This window comes from Chrysoperla carnea, assembly GCF_905475395.1.
Source record: "Chrysoperla carnea chromosome X unlocalized genomic scaffold, inChrCarn1.1 SUPER_X_unloc_96, whole genome shotgun sequence".
NCBI lineage: Eukaryota > Metazoa > Arthropoda > Insecta > Neuroptera > Chrysopidae > Chrysoperla > Chrysoperla carnea.
The window spans coordinates 1-24846 of record NW_025408229.1 but is presented as its reverse complement, the minus strand read 5'-3'; the positions used below and the strand labels follow the sequence as shown (position 1 = coordinate 24846).

At 27.7% G+C, this 24846-nt stretch overlaps 1 protein-coding gene and 2 non-coding genes across 3 annotated transcripts; 1 reads left to right on the top strand and 2 right to left on the bottom strand.

The window, feature by feature from the left end:
- Window positions 1–2633: 2633 nt before the first annotated feature.
- LOC123304802 lies at window positions 2634–2752 on the bottom strand. The gene has a single exon (XR_006536783.1). It is a non-coding gene; the product is annotated as a 5S ribosomal RNA (ribosomal RNA).
- Window positions 2753–7042: 4290 nt separating this feature from the next.
- Window positions 7043–12730, top strand: LOC123304800 (the record flags this gene model as incomplete). The annotated part of the gene is made up of 2 exons (XM_044886388.1): window positions 7043–9666; window positions 9769–12730. Coding segments are annotated over exons 1-2 (5586 nt in total), but the record flags the coding sequence as incomplete, so codon positions are not given.
- A 7811-nt stretch (window positions 12731–20541) lies between these two features.
- On the bottom strand, window positions 20542–20660 carry LOC123304801. Its single transcript, XR_006536782.1, has one exon. It is a non-coding gene; the product is annotated as a 5S ribosomal RNA (ribosomal RNA).
- Between the last annotated feature and the right edge of the window lie 4186 nt (window positions 20661–24846).

Below are 24846 nucleotides of genomic sequence, written 5' to 3'. Positions count from 1 at the left end.
CATTTACAAAGTATTAAAACAAGTGCATCCTGATACTGGTATCTCTAGTAAAGCTATGAGTATCATGAACAGTTTTGTTAATGATATTTTTGAACGTATTGCTGCTGAAGCATCACGTTTAGCACATTATAATAAACGTTCAACAATCACAAGTCGGGAAATTCAAACCGCAGTTCGATTATTATTACCTGGTGAATTGGCAAAGCACGCTGTTAGTGAAGGTACTAAAGCTGTTACAAAATATACAAGTTCAAAATAAATAAATCGAAAATATTATTTAATTGATAACATAAAAATACATCAACATATAAAAACGGCTCTCTTTTTAAGAGAGCCATCAAATTTTTTAAATAAGAGTAAATTATTTTTATATATACAAAAAAATTAAATAAACAATTATTAATATCATATTTAATATAAAATTTTATATATTAATAGCTTGAATATATCTATTATTAGTATATCAATATTATTAATTTTAAATATAATAAAGGATATCGCGGAATATATATCGTAAATCAGTGTAATGCAAATGCATTACATTACCTTTATTATTTTCATTTTACATTTACTACTTGTTTATGTACGCTTATAATTATTAGAAAAATATTTTTAATAATTTTAAAAAATAAATGAAATAATAAAAATTTAATAATAAATTATTTATTGAAAGTATAAAAAATGGTATAGCAAAATCTTTATTTTCTTTGATTAAGGCGAAATGTTTTATTAGTTATAAATTCGATAATCTCCTATCGATACTTGTTACTCTTAACTTGTATATATAAAAAATATAATAGTATATTAATTTATAATAAAATTTTTTCAAAAATTCAATAAGTTATTGTAAAATAAAATAGATAATATACAAATTATAATTTATTATTGCAGATATATTACAATAAAAAAAAAAAATAAAAATATTTGGTAATGTATGTTATAAACAAAATAATTTGTTGTAAACAAATTATATAATATGTTATATTTATTAACAAATTTATTTACTCTTATATAAATAAAATTAGTGGCTTCCCAAAAAGGAAAGCCTGTTTAAATTTATCGGATGTATTAAATATTCTTTAATAAATTTACTAAATATTTTAAGTAAATTATTATATTTTCTTAACCTCCAAAACCATACAAAGTACGACCTTGTCGTTTTAATGCATATACAACATCCATAGCTGTAACTGTTTTACGTTTTGCGTGTTCAGTATATGTAACAGCATCCCGAATAACATTTTCAAGGAATACTTTAAGTACACCACGTGTTTCTTCATAAATTAAACCAGAGATACGTTTTACTCCACCTCGTCGTGCTAAACGACGAATTGCAGGTTTTGTAATACCTTGGATATTATCACGCAAAACTTTTCTATGACGTTTTGCACCCCCTTTTCCAAGACCCTTTCCACCTTTTCCTCTGCCAGTCATTTTAATAAAAAATTATTTACAATATTTTAACGAACGGATAACACGTGTGTTAACCTCACAAGTATTGTAATGTATGTGAGCGCCGGTACAATTGTGCCTTTTTATATAAAGCATTAAAGATTTTTTAAGCCACGCCTATACAATTTGATTAGTCCATACTCTGATAGCTATCCAATAGGATATGACAACAAAAATTTTGAAATTTCATATAAATATAAATACAACACATTTATTTCGCATTTAAACATTTGACTTTGTAGTATCAAATTGTCGAATATAATTTTTAAAATTGTGTGTTTTTTTGTAAAAACATTATTATTTGAAAATGGCTAGAACCAAGCAAACTGCACGTAAATCAACTGGTGGTAAAGCACCAAGAAAACAATTAGCAACGAAAGCTGCACGTAAAAGTGCACCAGCAACTGGTGGAGTAAAAAAACCACACAGATATCGTCCTGGTACAGTAGCTTTACGAGAAATTCGTCGTTATCAAAAAAGTACTGAATTGTTAATTCGTAAATTACCATTCCAACGTTTAGTACGTGAAATTGCACAAGATTTTAAAACCGATTTACGTTTTCAAAGTTCAGCTGTTATGGCATTACAAGAAGCTAGTGAAGCCTATTTAGTAGGTTTATTTGAAGATACCAATTTATGCGCAATTCATGCAAAGCGTGTTACAATTATGCCTAAGGATATACAATTGGCAAGACGTATTCGTGGAGAACGTGCATAAGCGTTTTAAATGACAATTTAAAAAAAAAAAAACAAATAAGAAATATTTTCGGTCCTATATATAGGACCAACATATATTATTAAATAAGAGTATATTATTTTTATTAAAAAATATATATATATATATATATATATATATATATATATATATATAAATATAAATTATTGAAATAAAATTAAACATTATTAAAATTTTGTTATAATTATAAGCGATTGCTATTTCTAAAAATAAATAAATTTCATAAAATTTATATTATTTTATATTCATTTGAAATATTAAAAAAACTTCTCGCTTTAAAGTAACCATGATATGAGTTATAAATGCAATAAAATTTTATACAAAAAATAATATTTATTTGTTGATGAATAATATAAAAGGTTTACATTTCTAAATAACATATATTTATATATGGTGTGTAAAAAAAAAGAAAAGAAGAAAAATAATTTATATTTTTAATATAAAAAGGCAACCGCACACAGTGTTCCCAAGCGGTCACCCATCCAAGTACTGACTGTGCCCAATGTTGCTTAACTTCGGTGATCGGACGAGAACCGGTGTTTTCAACGTGGTATGGCTGTTGCCAGTAATAAATGAAAATTTTTACAAATATATATTTTTCATAAATATCATTAATATTAAAGTATATTATTAAAATTTTCAATGAAGTAATCAATTTAAATATATACTTATTTATTATACCATATATTTTAAATAAAAATGCAACCGCACACAGTATTCTCAAGTGGCCACCCATCCGTGGTACTGACTGTGGCAAATGTTTCTAAACTATTATTTTATAAAATATTTATACAAAAAATAATTTACTCTTATCAAATATTAATTTGTGGCCTGTATTAAGGCCTATGTTATTTTCATTTTTTAGCAAAAATAATGAAATATTTCAATATATTATTAAAGTAACAGATCATTTCTTTTTTGGTGCTGCTTTTTTAATTTTTGTAGGAGATGATTTGGCAACAGAAGCTTTCTTAGCTTTTGGTGCTTTCGGTTTACGAGCAGGGCTACTTTTGGCAGCGGATTTTGTACTTTTTGCTGGTTTTGCTTTAACTGGTGCTTTTTTTGATGCCGCTGATGATTTTGCAGTAACTTTTTTAGCAGCAGTTGATGATGATGGAGTCGCTTTTTTTGCTTTAGGCTTTTTGGCTGCCAATGATGTAGTTGTGGCTTTCTTTTCTTTTGGTGCCCGTTTACTTTTAGCACTCTTTGCTGAACCTTTTGCTCCACTTTCTTTTTTGGATACTTTTGATTTAGCTGAAGAATTAGATGAAGCGGAAGCAGCCAATTTGAATGAACCAGATGCACCTTTACCTTTAGTTTGTACCAAGGCTCCCTCAGTTACAGCAGCTTTTAAATATTTTTTAATAAATGGTGAAATTTTATCAGAATCCACTTTATAATTTGCAGCTAAATATTTTTTAATTGCTTGTAATGATGAACCACCACGTTCTTTTAAATTTTTAATTGCGTTAACAACCATTTCTGATGTACGTGGATGTGTTGGTTTTGAATGTTGTTTTGTACGTTTAGCACCAGAAGCTGTTGCTTTTTTTGTTGGTGTTGTAGAAGCAGCAGTAACCGCAGTTGCTGCAACAGCTGTAGAATTTTCTTCGGCCATATTTTTTACTTTATAAAAATAATGTATTTATTATAAATATTTAAATGATAAAATATAATAATTCTATCAAATAAAAAATAAAGGTTTTCAATTATATCATTATTCACAATAATATAAGTCCCTATGTAAGTCAAAGTACCATGTAGAAAACACATAAAAATTAAATAGTATTTCTAATTTACTGTCGTAGTAAACATGATTTATTTTTTCAATTTCTATAATATATAAAATAATAAATTATAAATTTAATAATAATATTTATTTTATAAATTAAAATATATTTAATTTTTTTATTAACAATTATTAATAAACATAGTTTAATATTAATTATTTCAATCATACAAAACAATAATATTTTTAAGGTAAACTTAAAAAGTATATATTTTTATTTTTTATTTAATATCGATTTATTATAAATTATTAGTATATAAATAATTAAAAAATTTAATATATAAATATATATATTATAGTATAAGATTTCATTTTTAGAAAAACTTTTTTTGTCAATAATGAAAACGTATTATTATGAAATGTGTTAATCGAACATTGACAAAATATATTTCATTAGAAAATACTTTTATTATACCCTGTATATATTAAAAATATAAAGGGTATATTAAGTTTAGTCCCAAGTTTGTAACGCCTAAAAATATTGATGCTACAAAAAAAATATTGGTATAGGTGTTCATAAAATCACCTAATTAATCCATTTCCGGTTGTCCGTCCGTCCGTCCGTCCGTCCGTCCGTCCGTCCGTCCGTCCGTCCGTCCGTCCGTCTGTGGACACGATTACTCAAAAACGAAAAGAGATATCAAGCTGAAATTTTTACAGCGTGCTTAGGACGTAAAAAGAGAGGTCAAGTTCGTAAATGAGCAACATGGGTCAATTGGATCATGGGTCCGTAGGACCCATCTTCTAAACCGTTAGAGATAGAATAAAAGTTTAAATCTAAAAAATGTTCCTTACAAAAAAATAAACAACTTTTGTTTGAAACATTTTTTTGTAAAGATTATTGTTTACCCGTGACAGCGCAAATTATTTCAGAACATAATTGATATCCTATTTCATGTATATACTACATACACATAGTATCAATTATTTGCATAGCAACAACATTGTATATTTCAAACATAAACGTTACACCTACAAGATTGTATTATTTCAATTTGTTTGTTATTACATATACACTATAGTAACTGATGAAATGAGAAGAAAGATACTCTTTTTAGGTACTTAGTGTAGTAAAGTGACAATCTGTCTTTACTTGCATAACGTAAACACAAATATACAATATTTTTTGTTTGTCTTACATATACACTATAGTAACTGATGAAGTGAGAAGAAAGATACACGTGTTAGGTACTTGGTGACAATCTGTCTTTACTTGCATAACGTCAAAACAAATATACAATATTTTAAACTTATTACCTTATGTATATAATAACGTGAGTCAATGTGATTCAATTCCAAACAAATATACTTTTGATCTAAGATTTAACCAATCGTTTGTTTTTTTTTTTTTTTTTTTTAAATTAGATTTTATCTTTATTTGTATTTTTTTTTTTTTAAATTAGAAATTTGTCTTTTTTTGAATTTTTTTTATTCGTAACGTATTGTAATAGTTAAGCAAAAACTACATTTTTTTTACAATTTCTCATTTTTAACTACAATTTCCCCATTTCAAAAAAAATAAATTTTCCTTTTCATAAAAATCACGATAAATTTATTTTCAAGTTTTGGATTGTTATAATTCCAGCCGCCATAATGTTATTATGTTAAATTATATTAAAAATTTCGTATATTAAGTAAGTTTAGTCCCAAGTTTGTAACGCCTAACAATATTGATGCTACCAACAAAATATTGGTATAGGTGTTCATAAAATCACCTAATTAATCCATTTCCGGTTGTCCGACCGTCCGTCTGTCTGTGGACACGATTACTCAAAAACGAAAAGAGATATCAAGCTGAAATTTTTACAGCGTGCTTAGGACGTAAAAAGTGAGGTCAGTTCGTAAATGAGCAACATGGGTCAATTGGGTCATGGGTAATCACCCATCTTGTAAACCGTTAGAGATAAAATAAAAGTTTAAATGTAAAAAATGTTCCTTACAATATGTAAGGAACAAATGTTCCGCCATAATGTTATTATATTAAAGAAATTCAAAATAGATCAAAATAGATAAATATTATTATTTAGTTCTATATGAAGGTATATGGAGGTGTTAATACAAAACTAGAGTACATTTGAAAAAACAATTGAATTCTATTGTCGAAAAAATTCGTTATACAACCCCCACCAAAAAAATCCTTTATTTTAAAATTTCTTGTATTTTTTTGGTCAGAGATGCTATCGATTTCTGTAAAGGAGTTTGAGCGTTATAAAATTGCAATCTCTATAATCTTTGTAACTATATTATTTTTTTAAAAATTAGTTTTTGTAAGATAATTATTGTTAAAATTTTATTGTTATTGTGCGTTTTTGTGAACTGCTTTCAAAGGTAAGACCTGTATTTTTTTTATTTTTATGTTTTGATGTAATTTTCAAATTCAAACTTATGTAATTTCTTAGTTATCATAATTTTTGTTTTTGTAGTTTGATTTTAATTATTGTTAATCGAGATAATATTTTTAAACTTTGTTTAAATTAGATACAGATATGTGCACTATTCAAATAATTTTTTATCTGAATAATTATTCGAATAAACAATATGTATCGATTTTTTATTCAATAATTATTTATTCGCGAATGATTTAAAGTAAAAAATATTTAAAGTTTTTTGGTTACTCCATATTTTCCGTAGTTATTTCATAATTTTATTGTTGTTTTGGGTACAAAACAACAGTGTTTCAGTTGTGTTTAGTTTTTTCAATAATTTTATTCGTCAATCGAATAAATTTTGCCCATATCTGATTAGATGGATATTTTTAATTTATTTTAAGTTGTCTCAGAATTATGATAATTAAAAAATTATATGATTTTTTTGTCGTTCGTAATATTTCAAGGGAGATTATTTATTTTCTAGGTACTGCTTTGGTTTTTTTTTTTTTTTAAATAAAAAAAACATATTTTTTATGTACTTTTTTTTTTGTATAATATAAATATTTAAATAATCAATACGGTTTTCAATTTTCGGTTTTCGATAAGTACTTTTGGAAGCAAGAAATTAAAAAAAATATATATTAGAAATTAAAATTTTTAACCTTTTATAAAAATCAAATTTTCAAATTGATAATCATGCCTAAACTGAAAAAGCAAACTGCTGCTCAAAGACGTGATAAAAAAACCCAGTTATCGCGTATACAAAGAGCTAATGTAGAATATGCTGAGGCGGAAAAAATCAAAAGCAACGCGGCAAAAAAATTACGGCGGGAAGACGAAGAGTATAAGCGGGTTGAACAAGCGGAAAATTCATTAGCGCATAAACTCAAGCGGGAGGATAAAATTTATAAACGGACTGAACAGGCGGAAAATTCATTAGCGCATAAACTCAGGCGGGAGGATGAAATTTATAAACGGGCTGAACAGGCGGAAAATTCATTAGCGCATAAACTTAGGCGGGAGGATGAAATTTATAAACGGGCTGAACAGGCGGAAAATTCATTAGCGCATAAACTCAGGCGGGAGGATGAAATTTATAAACGGGCTGAACAGGCGGAAAATTCATTAGCGCATAAACTTAGGCGGGAGGATGAAATTTATAAACGGGCTGAACAGGCGGAAAATTCATTAGCGCACAAACTCAGGCGGGAGGATGAAATTTATAAACGGGCTGAACAGGCGGAAAATTCATTAGCGCATAAACTCAGGCGGGAGGATGAAATTTATAAACGGGCTGAACAGGCGGTAAATTCATTAGCGCATAAACTCAGGCGAGAGGATGAAATTTATAAACGGTCTGAACAGGCGGAAAATTCATTAGCGCATAAACTCAGGCGGGAGGATGAAATTTATAAACGGGCTGAACAGGCGGTAAATTCATTAGCGCATAAACTCAAGCGGGAGGATGAAATTTATAAACGGGCTGAACAGGCGGTAAATTCATTAGCGCATAAACTCAGGCGGGAGGATGAAATTTATAAACGGGCTGAACAGGTGGAAAATTCATTAGCGCATAAACTCAGGCGGGAGGATGAAATTTATAAACTGGCTGAACAATCGATAAATTCACTTAAGCGAGCTTTGACTAGGAACGATGATGACTATAGGCAAACGGAGCAACTAGCTAATACTGAAGCTCACAGGGAACAACGACAAATGACCTTTGAGCAGCAAACTTTAAATAAATTATTTTCAGAAAGTCGAGTTATTAAATATCGTTCTGAGCCGGCAAATAGATTAACGGAAAGTTCCAATCAAAATGTTAGAAATCAATTACGAAATGAACAAATGGATGATGTGGAAAGAGAAAATTTCTTAGAACATGAACGTAGAAGAAACTTTCTCAAAACATTAGAAAATTATGACTCCATTGTAAAAGAGGGCCCTACTGAGATATGTAACAGTTGCGGTGGATTATGGTTTCCGAATCAAGTTAAATCATTAGATAAACTTAAAATAATTGAGAAATTTTCTCAGTTGTTTGCCCAAAAAGTTTTCTTTTTAGCCGACATAAAGCCTGAGTTATTAAACGGTAGTTGTGCTAAATTCTGCTCGAATTGTCGTCAGTTAATTTTAAAAGGGCGAATTCCGCCTATTTGTTTGTATAATAATCTTCACTTTCCTGACATTCCTCAATGTCTTGAAGATTTAACATGTTTAGAACAGAGACTTCTAGCTCCACGAATTCCTTTTATGCAGATTAGAACTTTGGGCTATGACAGGCAATGTGGTCTACGAGGTGCAGTAGTAAATGTACCCATATCTATTGATAGCACTGTAGGAGTTCTTCCCAGAACATTTGATCAAAGTTATGTCATCCAAGTACATTTAAGACGCCGTCTTAGGTGCACTCATGATTTCATGACTGAATCTATTCGGCCTGGACGAGTTTTAGAAGCAGCTCGCTATTTAATTCAACAACCTTTGTATGTTGAGGATGGTGTAACTTTGTCAAATAACTGGTTAGAAAATTTAACGTCAAATAGTCTGTCTGTTCCATTTATTGTTTCGCCTGAAGATGAAAGTATAATCAATGCTTTACGTGATCCCGAAAACCAAAATCTTGAACCTGAAGCGGAATTATTGGAAGTCGATGAAACGGATGCTTTCCATCCTGATAATTTAAACCCAGGTGGACAAGAAACTCTTTTAGACAATGAATTTGTAGAAAACATAGTCTTGGCCCCTGGTGAAGGTCGTCGACCTTGTGATATGATATTCGATTCCCACTCAGAAGAGCTGTCTTTCCCCAGTATCTATTGTGGTATTCCAAGAAATCCATCTGTTCCATTGACGTATTCCAAAATTGCCCGATCAGAAATAAGACGATTCGACAGGCGGTGTGCCACTACAGAAAAAATTTTTTATACTTATAAAAAATATGAACTCAATAACATTAGAAATGCAATTTCCATTTGTTTAAGAAAGAAAATGAGTGGAAATGTACGTCATACAGCTGGAAATTTATTAAACGAGAATTACGTAAATGAGCTAATACAGCATGACGATGCATTTCATATTTTGCAAGGGCTAAGATCTGCCCCAGCACACTGGGAGGCTGAAAAAAAAAAGGTTTTAGGCATGATTCGTCAATTGGGTATACCAACTTTTTTTATAACACTTTCAGCTGCCGAAACCAAATGGGTTGAGCTGTTAGTGATTTTAAGTAAAGTTGTCGATAATGTTGTCGTGACCGAACACGAAGCTGAAAATTTTGAGTTTAAGCATAAATCGCGTCTCATTCGTGCAGATCCAGCTACGTGCGCACGTTATTTCGATTATCGTTTTCGAACAATATTTAAATTATTCAAAAATTCATCAGGAATTTTTGGACAAAATTTTGTAAAACATTACTATTATAGAATTGAATTTCAGCAACGTGGCTCGGCTCACGTCCATGGGCTGTATTGGCTTAATGAAGCACCTAAACTCAACCTCGAAGATCCAGAAAGTAAAAATAATGTAGAAAATTTCATTGACAAATATATTACAACAGATAGTGAAAGTGTATCCGAAAGTGGTCTAATTAATTATCAAAGACATTCCCATACTCGGTCGTGTCGCAGGGAATATAAGCGTCAAAAATATTGCCGTTTTGGAATACCGCATCCACCTTTGGATAAAACTTGTATTTTAACACCACTAACGGAAAATGAAAAGAACGAGATACACTGCACTAATTATAATAGAATTAGGAACTTCTTGGAAACGGTAGAGTTGAGCGAAAATAAAGATGAAAATTTATCCTTTGAGCAATTTCTTGAACAAATTGAACTCTCTCGAGATTCGTATTTGTTAGCTCTTAGATCCAATTTAAAGAAAAATGCGGTATTCATGAAAAGGACTATGTCAGATATATTTATAAATACTTTTAATTCCGATATATTACGTCTACATAGAGCGAATATTGACGTCCAGTATGTCTTGGATCCATATGCGTGTTGTAGTTACATAGTTAATTATATTAACAAATCCAGCCGTGGGATTTCTAAAATAATGAATGACGCTTTGGAAGAAATAAAAAAAGGAAATTTATCAGTTAAGCAAAAGTTGCAACATTTAGGAAATAAATTCATTCACGGCTCAGAACTTTCAGCTCAAGAAGCTGTTTATAATATCTTGGGTATGCATCTTTCTGAATGCAGTGAATCGGTCATTTTCATCAATACCTCACGTCCAAATGAACGTGTTCGTATGGTCAAACCACGTAAATGCTTAGAAGAAATGGCCCCAGAATCCAATGACATTTTCTGCCAAAATGTATTGGATCGGTATGTACTGCGGCCAGATAGCTTAGAAGAACTCTGTTTGGCAGATTTTATTGCCCTTTATAACTTCCATAAAAAGAATCGAGGAACTGACAACTCCGATAACGAACTTGACCAAGACCACGATATCGAACCCACTACTGCCGTTAGGTTGCCTTTAAAAGATGGTAGTGGTTTTATTAAAAAACGTCAAAAACCTGCAATTATTCGATATCGCCGTTATAATATGGGAACTGATCCCGATAATTATTTCCGCGAGCAGGTAATGCTGTATCTTCCTTGGAGAAACGAAAATACAGATATTTTGAGTAAAGATTGTCTGGAGGTCTGTCAACAATATGTGGAAATTATTACTACTAACCGGCGTAAATATAATTATTTCGAATCAGAGTCAGAGTTAGATGAAGCATTACGTGACGCATACGATCATCAAAATTTGGTACCTGAAGAACCTGATGAAAATGTTGATCTTGATAATGAATTTTTACCGTTTGCAGTTCCTGAAATTGAAAGCGATACAAACATTATTCGTATAGTTGAACCTGATGATAATGACAATGGCTCTGGTGTTATTAAATTACCACCAGTTATCTCGGAAAACTTTTTGTATGAGTTGGTCTGTTCTTTAAATGTTAAACAGCAATTATATTTCACGCATGTTTTACACAACATTAATTCGAAAACCGTGTTCTATGAATTTGTGAGTGGTCAAGCTGGTGTGGGTAAAAGCAGATTAATTTCTGCTATTTATCAAGCATTGACATACAGGTTCAATTCTGTTCCTGGTAGTGACCCCAATTCCATTAAAATTATTTTAAGTGCACCAACTGGTCGAGCTGCTTTTGCCATTGGCGGTTCGACTTTACATTCTTTGTTTTCACTACCAGTCAATCAATCTTCGATTGAAATGCGACCCCTCAGCAGCGACACAGCAAATTCACTTTTTTCTAAATTGATTAATCTTCGTTTATTAATAATTGACGAAATCTCCATGGTAGGCACTAAAATGTTACTTAGTTTAGATTCCCGTTTAAAGCAAATTTTCAAAAGTAATTTACCTTTCGGAGGAATTTCAGTGTTGGTTTTAGGAGATTTACGACAATTGCCTCCTGTTGGCGATAAATTTGTCTTTTGTCCGGCTGTCAATGATCCTTACTCAAATATAATTGGTGCACATTTGTGGAATCACTTTAAGTACTTCGAACTAACCGAAATAATGCGTCAAAGAGATGACAAGGTATTTGCTATTGCTTTGAATAACTTGGGTTCAGGAACTCTCACGGACTTAGATATTGACCTGTTCACTAAACGCATTTGTAATGCCCAAGATGTTCCACAAGATGCTATCCATTTGTTTGCCACTAACGCAGAAGTTAATTCATATAATGACTTTAAATTGGATCAGATCAATACCGAAACGTGTATTGTGACTGCCACTGATAGAATTAAAGGTTCACTATCTGAGCAAGCTAAAGCTAATTTATTGAATGCCGTTAAAGATCTTAAAACCTCTCAAACAGGAGGTTTAGCTTTATCGGTGAAATTGAAAATCAGTGCCAAGTATATGATATGCATTAACGTCGATGTAGCTGATGGACTAACAAATGGAGCATGTTGTCAGTTAGCCCACATAGATTATGGTCTTTTAGGTAATGGTCAACGAGTACCTATAAAACTGTGGGTTAAATTTGCAGATGAAAGTATTGGCTCTATTGCGCGTTCGAAATGTATTAACCCAAGAAACAGTAATTGGGTTCCAATTGTACAAAAAGTAAACTCATTTCAATATAAAACGAACGATCAAGTTTCTATAGAAAGAAGACAGTTCCCTGTAGTACCTGCTGAAGGTATTACAATACATAAGAGTCAAGGTGCTACATATTCTAAAGTAGCCGTTCATTTAAAGAACAGAATGACTCGAGCATCTCTTTATGTAGCATGTAGTCGAGCCACGTCTGCTAGTGGTTTATTTTTAATTGGTCAATTTATTCCGCCCAGTCCGTTGTCTGATTCAGATCCAGTGGCTAAAGAACTTTCCGATTTACGCCAAGATAAGGCTTTGATACCTTTTTTCTCTTTTATGAATAACAATAATTTGAATCAAACTCAAATTATTTATCATAATGTTCAAAGTTTGTTTAAACATTTGGACAATGTAAAAGCGGACAAATCAATTTTAAATTCCGATATTTTACTTTTTGTAGAAACTTGGTCACTCGTTGGAGAAAACTTTGATATCCCTGATTTTAGCATATTTTGTAGATTGGATAGTATTAGAAAACTTAAGAAAAGGCTACCACGAGGTATTATTTGCTACGCGAAAACAACACTCAGTGATAAAATTCATGTACTTCGGTCCGATCAAATTGTTATTGATCAAAATAAACATGCTGAGTTTGTTTTTTTTAAATTTAATGACATTCATTACTTTTTGCTGTATAGAAATAATTCATTTCCACTGACAGAAATTGTAAATATATTGGATCAAATTTGTAATGATTTTGATATTGTAAAATTGGTAATTCTAGGTGATTTTAATGTTGATTTAAAATTGTGCAGTGGAAACGAATTATTGAATTCCAAATTAAATAGTCTCGGCTTAAATAATCTCCTTCAAGATAATCAGTCTACAACATATGGTGATTCTCAAATTGATTGGGCTTTCTCCAATATTAATCAAAATCTAATATGCGCGAATATTTATGAAACTGTATATAGTTATCACGATGCCGTATGTATAAATATATCTCAGTCTAATTCTGCTTCACAACACCAATGCAGTTCTAATTTGTAAATATTTCAATTTGTACATAGTTTGTTAATTCATAAATAATTTTTCGAGTTTTCCAAAAATCATAGTAGAGTTCGAATTAAAAATAACTTTCACCCATTTGATCGGTTTAATGACTTTTTTTAAAGCATTGCACTCATTTAAGTTTCCATATTTGTCTCAATTTTCTAGATCAGTTTTTGAATTATATAAATACATATTTCGAATACCTTGTAGTTATCATCGGTATGAATTATCTAATCGTAGTTACTTTCATAAATAGCGTATGTTACTCGTTTATGTGCGCAGACCGTCAACAAATTAGCAACGAGTTTAAAATACGCTATTTATAAAAGTAATTACGACTAAATAATTCATACTGACTACTTGGTAGGCGAAATACCTATTTATATAATACGAAAATTGGCTTAGAAAATTGAGACAAAATCGAAACATTATTCGAAAAAATCCTACAGTTCTCATTTATTAACTTTATTAATTGATTTGTTGCTATTTGACAGTCGTTTCCGAACAGATGGAAATTTAAGAACTATTGTTGAGCTATCATAAACATTTGAAATACGAAAATTTTAGTAGCCAGGCTCTGTTCTTTCAGAAAACTGATGAGTATTCATCGTGGACGATAATTCAATTAAAAATAAATCATATTTTCCAATGTTATTATTATTATTTTTTTTTTTTGCATATTTATATTCAATTATGTTCTTAAGTATCATACTCAAGAATATTCATCAATTTAAACTTTTTAGCGACACTATTAAAAGTTAACAAGATCTCTTTGAAGGAGAAGTTCTTAACTATGAACATTTTTGTATTTTAAAAAGTTGTTCAACATGACTTGGCCGTAGTGTCTCAATGCCAATCTGAAATGACAGTCAAATACTATGCTACGCCTTAAGCTTAAGACTTGGTGTTAGCCTATAATTTAAAAAAAATCTTAAATCGAAAGTTTATTTCTGATTCTAAATAAATATTACATTAAGCATGTTTATTCAAATAAATACATTTTGATTTTCGCTAGAAATCAAAATGTATTGCGGTTATTTGTGATAGCAAATATTTGATAAGTTTAGGTACGTACGGCTTTGGAAATAAATCATTTATTTTGAAAAATTTCATTTATTGTTGAAAAATTAGCTATTTTTTCATGTTTACCTAAATATTAAACCAAGGTCGTGCAATGCATTTATCAAATATTCGAAAGTCAATGCAAAAATCTGGTAAATTATCATATAATGAACTTTTGTATAAAATTGTTAATTAATATAAAACTATTATTTATAAAGAATGCACGGAAATTATGTTGCATGCACACTTTGCAATTAAAATCATTTATTTTGTCATTCATTATTAGTTTTTGCTTTTGTTAAGTTCCACGCCATTGTATAACGAAATAATTTTCAAGCATTCTTTAAGGTGCATAGGGCTATAGGCGAATCCCCACCTTTACACACGCTAACACACGCTACCGCTTAAATATTTTAATTTTGCTTTGCATTTTCATTTCATTTTCATTTCATTTCCAAGTTTTATTTTTTTTTATGCATTATTAGTTTTTGAAAATTTATAATTTTACTCGATAAATTCGACGATGCATATATTAATAATTCCATAAAATTTCATTAGTTAATTATTATTATTCAAGCGCTAACGTAGGGATAACGCATTGATGGAAGTACCTCTAAGTGAGCTTTAGATGATAAAAATCAAATCACTATTTTATCTTACATAAAAAAGCAAGCAAACAATATTTTATCTTATATATGAATGATGATACCAAATAGAAATCAATTAAACTTGGAACATATCTAATTTTTTATGTTTTGAAATACATATCTAAAGGTCATTTAAGGTGATGTGGAAACCTTCTAAACAGTAAAATTTTATACAAAAGATTTATCCATACTAATAATCTAATTTTTGTTTTTTTCAGTTTTTAAATTGATTATTTATTTATTTTTCTCAATATTTCGTTAAATGGCGCGCTTCGCGCGCCTTCTCAATTTTTTTTATTGATAGATTCAAGATTGAAAATAATGCAGAAAATAATGCTTCGCGTTTTATTATACTAATATGATGCTCACTAATATTATGTGTCCAACACCGCCCTGTCAATAAGTGTCTAATGTTGCAATTAATGCTACAATTAGAATCTTTTACTTAAAAAGTTTCATTGTTTTAACCTAGTCGGAATTCATATCGTAAAATTTAGAAGCTTCTTTGTTGAGGTAAATATAGTATTTTTAACTTATCAGATTTATGAAAAATAATGCAAACGCTGATAATCGACACTGTCTATACAGGGTATTTCAACAATTAACTCAGTCAATTGTTTTTTTCACTTGTTTATGCATTAATATCAATAATTAACTATTAAATTAATTTTTTCATAATTATATAAAGAAATTTTATACTGATATAAGTATTTATATATTATAATATTTATTTTAAATATAAAAAAATTTATGACAAAATATATTATTAGAGTATTTGTTGAGATTAATATAAGATTATTTTAAATAAGAATTAATTTATATAATTATTAAAATATTATTAATTTTATGTTATGTAATTTTAATAAAAATAAATAATAATAATAAATATAAAAATTTTTTAACAATTTAAATTTTATATGATCTAAATAATTTTGTTAAGTACGATATGAGAAATCATTGTAAGCTTCGTTAAGAAACTTTGTAATATAAAATAATAATAATAATATTAAATATATAAATAAATAAAATAAATTTGATACATATTTTTGGTTCATTCTGTGTATAAATCAAAGGATACCGAATAATTGGTAACGGATGCGATATATTATAGTATCGAGTATTAAAACATAATATATAAATTTATCTTGTTATTCAAATTTTTTGTTACTTAACTTATGTATTTAGAAAATTTATAATATTATTTATATAATTGACATAAAATCTTATAAATTGAAATTTTATTAATATGTATCAAAAGAAGAGAGTAACGTATTGATATAATATCAAAGGATACTGATTATTTAAATAACGAATACGTCATATATTGTTTGTGTAACAAAGTTCACTTGGCCATCTAGTTGAAAATAACATTTTCAATAGAAAGTTTATATGCTTTTTTTTTTCTTTAATTATTAAAAAAATAAATTGAAATTTAATTCAATCAAATTTTATAATAATTTTTAAAAAATTTTTCCTTTTAAAAAATATTTTGTGATGTTGTGATAATATGTATTAATACAAGTGCATCCTGATACTTTTATCTCTAGTAAAGGTATGAGTATCATGAACAGTTTTGTTATCTAATGATATTATTTTGATAATATTTTGTGTATATTCTTATAATATTTTGTCTAAATATCATCATAATACAATATTATTTTGATAATATTTTATGAATATTCTTATAATATGTTACCTAAATGTCATCATAATATGATGAATTATTTCCATAATAACATATAAAAAAGAAAAAAAAAAAAAAGAATCATTAATTTATAATTATTTAAATTGATTCTTTAAAAAAATATTATAATATATTATTTATAAAAATAATTTTTACTCTTATTTTAAATAAATTTGTGGCCTTTTATTAAAAGGCCTATGATCGATGTATTATTATTATAAAAATTAATGCAATGTTTTTAATTTATGCTTTCTTTTCAGTTTTCTTTGGTAATAACACTGCTTGAATGTTTGGTAATACACCACCTTGAGCAATTGTTACACCAGATAATAATTTATTTAATTCTTCATCATTACGAATTGCCAATTGTAAATGACGTGGAATGATACGTGTTTTTTTGTTATCACGGGCAGCATTACCAGCTAACTCGAGAACTTCTGCAGCCAAATATTCCATAACAGCAGCCAAATATACTGGGGCACCAGCACCTACTCGTTCAGCATAATTTCCTTTTCGTAATAATCTGTGAATTCTTCCAACAGGAAATTGTAATCCTGCTCGGCTTGATCTTGACTTTGCCTTTCCCTTTACTTTACCACCTTTACCTCGTCCAGACATAGCGAATAAATTTATTTAATTAATATTTTTTTTTGTAAATATAATCACACAGATGTGTACGTTACGGGGATTGTAACATAAATGTTTAAAATGTTATTTGGGTATTTTAATTTATAATATTTATAAAATATAAAACTTTAAAAATAAACCAATCACCTTATAGTATTATTTTCAGCCAATCAGAGAGTAGTATTCATTTTTATTGTTATATCCATCTTCGCGTATATAATACGCTAGTTGTATACACGACACGCTCATACATATACTGACTGGTGTTCTGTAACTATCTGTGTATATTAATTGTTTGTAACAATGCCACCAAAAACAAGTGGAAAAGCAGCAAAAAAAGCTGGCAAAGCTCAAAAAAATATATCAAAGAGTGATAAGAAAAAGAAGAGGAAGCGCAAGGAATCATATGCAATTTACATTTACAAAGTATTAAAACAAGTGCATCCTGATACTGGTATCTCTAGTAAAGCTATGAGTATCATGAACAGTTTTGTTAATGATATTTTTGAACGTATTGCTGCTGAAGCATCACGTTTAGCACATTATAATAAACGTTCAACAATCACAAGTCGGGAAATTCAAACCGCAGTTCGATTATTATTACCTGGTGAATTGGCAAAGCACGCTGTTAGTGAAGGTACTAAAGCTGTTACAAAATATACAAGTTCAAAATAAATAAATCGAAAATATTATTTAATTGATAACATAAAAATACATCAACATATAAAAACGGCTCTCTTTTTAAGAGAGCCATCAAATTTTTTAAATAAGAGTAAATTATTTTTATATATACAAAAAAATTAAATAAACAATTATTAATATCATATTTAATATAAAATTTTATATATTAATAGCTTGAATATATCTATTATTAGTATATCAATATTATTAATTTTAAATATAATAAAGGATATCGCGGAATATATATCGTAAATCAGTGTAATGCAAATGCATTACATTACCTTTATTATTTTCATTTTACATTTACTACTTGTTTATGTACGCTTATAATTATTAGAAAAATATTTTTAATAATTTTAAAAAATAAATGAAATAATAAAAATTTAATAATAAATTATTTATTGAAAGTATAAAAAATGGTATAGCAAAATCTTTATTTTCTTTGATTAAGGCGAAATGTTTTATTAGTTATAAATTCGATAATCTCCTATCGATACTTGTTACTCTTAACTTGTATATATAAAAAATATAATAGTATATTAATTTATAATAAAATTTTTTCAAAAATTCAATAAGTTATTGTAAAATAAAATAGATAATATACAAATTATAATTTATTATTGCAGATATATTACAATAAAAAAAAAAAATAAAAATATTTGGTAATGTATGTTATAAACAAAATAATTTGTTGTAAACAAATTATATAATATGTTATATTTATTAACAAATTTATTTACTCTTATATAAATAAAATTAGTGGCTTCCCAAAAAGGAAAGCCTGTTTAAATTTATCGGATGTATTAAATATTCTTTAATAAATTTACTAAATATTTTAAGTAAATTATTATATTTTCTTAACCTCCAAAACCATACAAAGTACGACCTTGTCGTTTTAATGCATATACAACATCCATAGCTGTAACTGTTTTACGTTTTGCGTGTTCAGTATATGTAACAGCATCCCGAATAACATTTTCAAGGAATACTTTAAGTACACCACGTGTTTCTTCATAAATTAAACCAGAGATACGTTTTACTCCACCTCGTCGTGCTAAACGACGAATTGCAGGTTTTGTAATACCTTGGATATTATCACGCAAAACTTTTCTATGACGTTTTGCACCCCCTTTTCCAAGACCCTTTCCACCTTTTCCTCTGCCAGTCATTTTAATAAAAAATTATTTACAATATTTTAACGAACGGATAACACGTGTGTTAACCTCACAAGTATTGTAATGTATGTGAGCGCCGGTACAATTGTGCCTTTTTATATAAAGCATTAAAGATTTTTTAAGCCACGCCTATACAATTTGATTAGTCCATACTCTGATAGCTATCCAATAGGATATGACAACAAAAATTTTGAAATTTCATATAAATATAAATACAACACATTTATTTCGCATTTAAACATTTGACTTTGTAGTATCAAATTGTCGAATATAATTTTTAAAATTGTGTGTTTTTTTGTAAAAACATTATTATTTGAAAATGGCTAGAACCAAGCAAACTGCACGTAAATCAACTGGTGGTAAAGCACCAAGAAAACAATTAGCAACGAAAGCTGCACGTAAAAGTGCACCAGCAACTGGTGGAGTAAAAAAACCACACAGATATCGTCCTGGTACAGTAGCTTTACGAGAAATTCGTCGTTATCAAAAAAGTACTGAATTGTTAATTCGTAAATTACCATTCCAACGTTTAGTACGTGAAATTGCACAAGATTTTAAAACCGATTTACGTTTTCAAAGTTCAGCTGTTATGGCATTACAAGAAGCTAGTGAAGCCTATTTAGTAGGTTTATTTGAAGATACCAATTTATGCGCAATTCATGCAAAGCGTGTTACAATTATGCCTAAGGATATACAATTGGCAAGACGTATTCGTGGAGAACGTGCATAAGCGTTTTAAATGACAATTTAAAAAAAAAAAAACAAATAAGAAATATTTTCGGTCCTATATATAGGACCAACATATATTATTAAATAAGAGTATATTATTTTTATTAAAAAATATATATATATATATATATATATATATATATATATATATATATAATATAAATTATTGAAATAAAATTAAACATTATTAAAATTTTGTTATAATTATAAGCGATTGCTATTTCTAAAAATAAATAAATTTCATAAAATTTATATTATTTTATATTCATTTGAAATATTAAAAAAACTTCTCGCTTTAAAGTAACCATGATATGAGTTATAAATGCAATAAAATTTTATACAAAAAATAATATTTATTTGTTGATGAATAATATAAAAGGTTTACATTTCTAAATAACATATATTTATATATGGTGTGTAAAAAAAAAGAAAAGAAGAAAAATAATTTATATTTTTAATATAAAAAGGCAACCGCACACAGTGTTCCCAAGCGGTCACCCATCCAAGTACTGACTGTGCCCAATGTTGCTTAACTTCGGTGATCGGACGAGAACCGGTGTTTTCAACGTGGTATGGCTGTTGCCAGTAATAAATGAAAATTTTTACAAATATATATTTTTCATAAATATCATTAATATTAAAGTATATTATTAAAATTTTCAATGAAGTAATCAATTTAAATATATACTTATTTATTATACCATATATTTTAAATAAAAATGCAACCGCACACAGTATTCTCAAGTGGCCACCCATCCGTGGTACTGACTGTGGCAAATGTTTCTAAACTATTATTTTATAAAATATTTATACAAAAAATAATTTACTCTTATCAAATATTAATTTGTGGCCTGTATTAAGGCCTATGTTATTTTCATTTTTTAGCAAAAATAATGAAATATTTCAATATATTATTAAAGTAACAGATCATTTCTTTTTTGGTGCTGCTTTTTTAATTTTTGTAGGAGATGATTTGGCAACAGAAGCTTTCTTAGCTTTTGGTGCTTTCGGTTTACGAGCAGGGCTACTTTTGGCAGCGGATTTTGTACTTTTTGCTGGTTTTGCTTTAACTGGTGCTTTTTTTGATGCCGCTGATGATTTTGCAGTAACTTTTTTAGCAGCAGTTGATGATGATGGAGTCGCTTTTTTTGCTTTAGGCTTTTTGGCTGCCAATGATGTAGTTGTGGCTTTCTTTTCTTTTGGTGCCCGTTTACTTTTAGCACTCTTTGCTGAACCTTTTGCTCCACTTTCTTTTTTGGATACTTTTGATTTAGCTGAAGAATTAGATGAAGCGGAAGCAGCCAATTTGAATGAACCAGATGCACCTTTACCTTTAGTTTGTACCAAGGCTCCCTCAGTTACAGCAGCTTTTAAATATTTTTTAATAAATGGTGAAATTTTATCAGAATCCACTTTATAATTTGCAGCTAAATATTTTTTAATTGCTTGTAATGATGAACCACCACGTTCTTTTAAATTTTTAATTGCGTTAACAACCATTTCTGATGTACGTGGATGTGTTGGTTTTGAATGTTGTTTTGTACGTTTAGCACCAGAAGCTGTTGCTTTTTTTGTTGGTGTTGTAGAAGCAGCAGTAACCGCAGTTGCTGCAACAGCTGTAGAATTTTCTTCGGCCATATTTTTTACTTTATAAAAATAATGTATTTATTATAAATATTTAAATGATAAAATATAATAATTCTATCAAATAAAAAATAAAGGTTTTCAATTATATCATTATTCACAATAATATAAGTCCCTATGTAAGTCAAAGTACCATGTAGAAAACACATAAAAATTAAATAGTATTTCTAATTTACTGTCGTAGTAAACATGATTTATTTTTTCAATTTCTATAATATATAAAATAATAAATTATAAATTTAATAATAATATTTATTTTATAAATTAAAATATATTTAATTTTTTTATTAACAATTATTAATAAACATAGTTTAATATTAATTATTTCAATCATACAAAACAATAATATTTTTAAGGTAAACTTAAAAAGTATATATTTTTATTTTTTATTTAATATCGATTTATTATAAATTATTAGTATATAAATAATTAAAAAATTTAATATATAAATATATATATTATAGTATAAGATTTCATTTTTAGAAAAACTTTTTTTGTCAATAATGAAAACGTATTATTATGAAATGTGTTAATCGAACATTGACAAAATATATTTCATTAGAAAATACTTTTATTTATGCATTAATATCAATAATTAACTATTAAATTAATTTTTTCATAATTATATAAAGAAATTTTATACTGATATAAGTATTTATATATTATAATATTTATTTTAAATATAAAAAAATTTATGACAAAATATATTATTAGAGTATTTGTTGAGATTAATATAAGATTATTTTAAATAAGAATTAATTTATATAATTATTAAAATATTATTAATTTTATGTTATGTAATTTTAATAAAAATAAATAATAATAATAAATATAAAAATTTTTTAACAATTTAAATTTTATATGATCTAAATAATTTTGTTAAGTACGATATGAGAAATCATTGTAAGCTTCGTTAAGAAACTTTGTAATATAAAATAATAATAATAATATTAAATATATAAATAAATAAAATAAATTTGATACATATTTTTGGTTCATTCTGTGTATAAATCAAAGGATACCGAATAATTGGTAACGGATGCGATATATTATAGTATCGAGTATTAAAACATAATATATAAATTTATCTTGTTATTCAAATTTTTTGTTACTTAACTTATGTATTTAGAAAATTTATAATATTATTTATATAATTGACATAAAATCTTATAAATTGAAATTTTATTAATATGTATCAAAAGAAGAGAGTAACGTATTGATATAATATCAAAGGATACTGATTATTTAAATAACGAATACGTCATATATTGTTTGTGTAACAAAGTTCACTTGGCCATCTAGTTGAAAATAACATTTTCAATAGAAAGTTTATATGCTTTTTTTTTTCTTTAATTATTAAAAAAATAAATTGAAATTTAATTCAATCAAATTTTATAATAATTTTTAAAAAATTTTTCCTTTTAAAAAATATTTTGTGATGTTGTGATAATATGTATTAATACAAGTGCATCCTGATACTTTTATCTCTAGTAAAGGTATGAGTATCATGAACAGTTTTGTTATCTAATGATATTATTTTGATAATATTTTGTGTATATTCTTATAATATTTTGTCTAAATATCATCATAATACAATATTATTTTGATAATATTTTATGAATATTCTTATAATATGTTACCTAAATGTCATCATAATATGATGAATTATTTCCATAATAACATATAAAAAAGAAAAAAAAAAAAAAGAATCATTAATTTATAATTATTTAAATTGATTCTTTAAAAAAATATTATAATATATTATTTATAAAAATAATTTTTACTCTTATTTTAAATAAATTTGTGGCCTTTTATTAAAAGGCCTATGATCGATGTATTATTATTATAAAAATTAATGCAATGTTTTTAATTTATGCTTTCTTTTCAGTTTTCTTTGGTAATAACACTGCTTGAATGTTTGGTAATACACCACCTTGAGCAATTGTTACACCAGATAATAATTTATTTAATTCTTCATCATTACGAATTGCCAATTGTAAATGACGTGGAATGATACGTGTTTTTTTGTTATCACGGGCAGCATTACCAGCTAACTCGAGAACTTCTGCAGCCAAATATTCCATAACAGCAGCCAAATATACTGGGGCACCAGCACCTACTCGTTCAGCATAATTTCCTTTTCGTAATAATCTGTGAATTCTTCCAACAGGAAATTGTAATCCTGCTCGGCTTGATCTTGACTTTGCCTTTCCCTTTACTTTACCACCTTTACCTCGTCCAGACATAGCGAATAAATTTATTTAATTAATATTTTTTTTTGTAAATATAATCACACAGATGTGTACGTTACGGGGATTGTAACATAAATGTTTAAAATGTTATTTGGGTATTTTAATTTATAATATTTATAAAATATAAAACTTTAAAAATAAACCAATCACCTTATAGTATTATTTTCAGCCAATCAGAGAGTAGTATTCATTTTTATTGTTATATCCATCTTCGCGTATATAATACGCTAGTTGTATACACGACACGCTCATACATATACTGACTGGTGTTCTGTAACTATCTGTGTATATTAATTGTTTGTAACAATGCCACCAAAAACAAGTGGAAAAGCAGCAAAAAAAGCTGGCAAAGCTCAAAAAAATATCAAAGAGTGATAAGAAAAAGAAGAGGAAGCGCAAGGAATCATATGCAATTTACATTTACAAAGTATTAAAACAAGTGCATCCTGATACTGGTATCTCTAGTAAAGCTATGAGTATCATGAACAGTTTTGTTAATGATATTTTTGAACGTATTGCTGCTGAAGCATCACGTTTAGCACATTATAATAAACGTTCAACAATCACAAGTCGGGAAATTCAAACCGCAGTTCGATTATTATTACCTGGTGAATTGGCAAAGCACGCTGTTAGTGAAGGTACTAAAGCTGTTACAAAATATACAAGTTCAAAATAAATAAATCGAAAATATTATTTAATTGATAACATAAAAATACATCAACATATAAAAACGGCTCTCTTTTTAAGAGAGCCATCAAATTTTTTAAATAAGAGTAAATTATTTTTATATATACAAAAAAATTAAATAAACAATTATTAATATCATATTTAATATAAAATTTTATATATTAATAGCTTGAATATATCTATTATT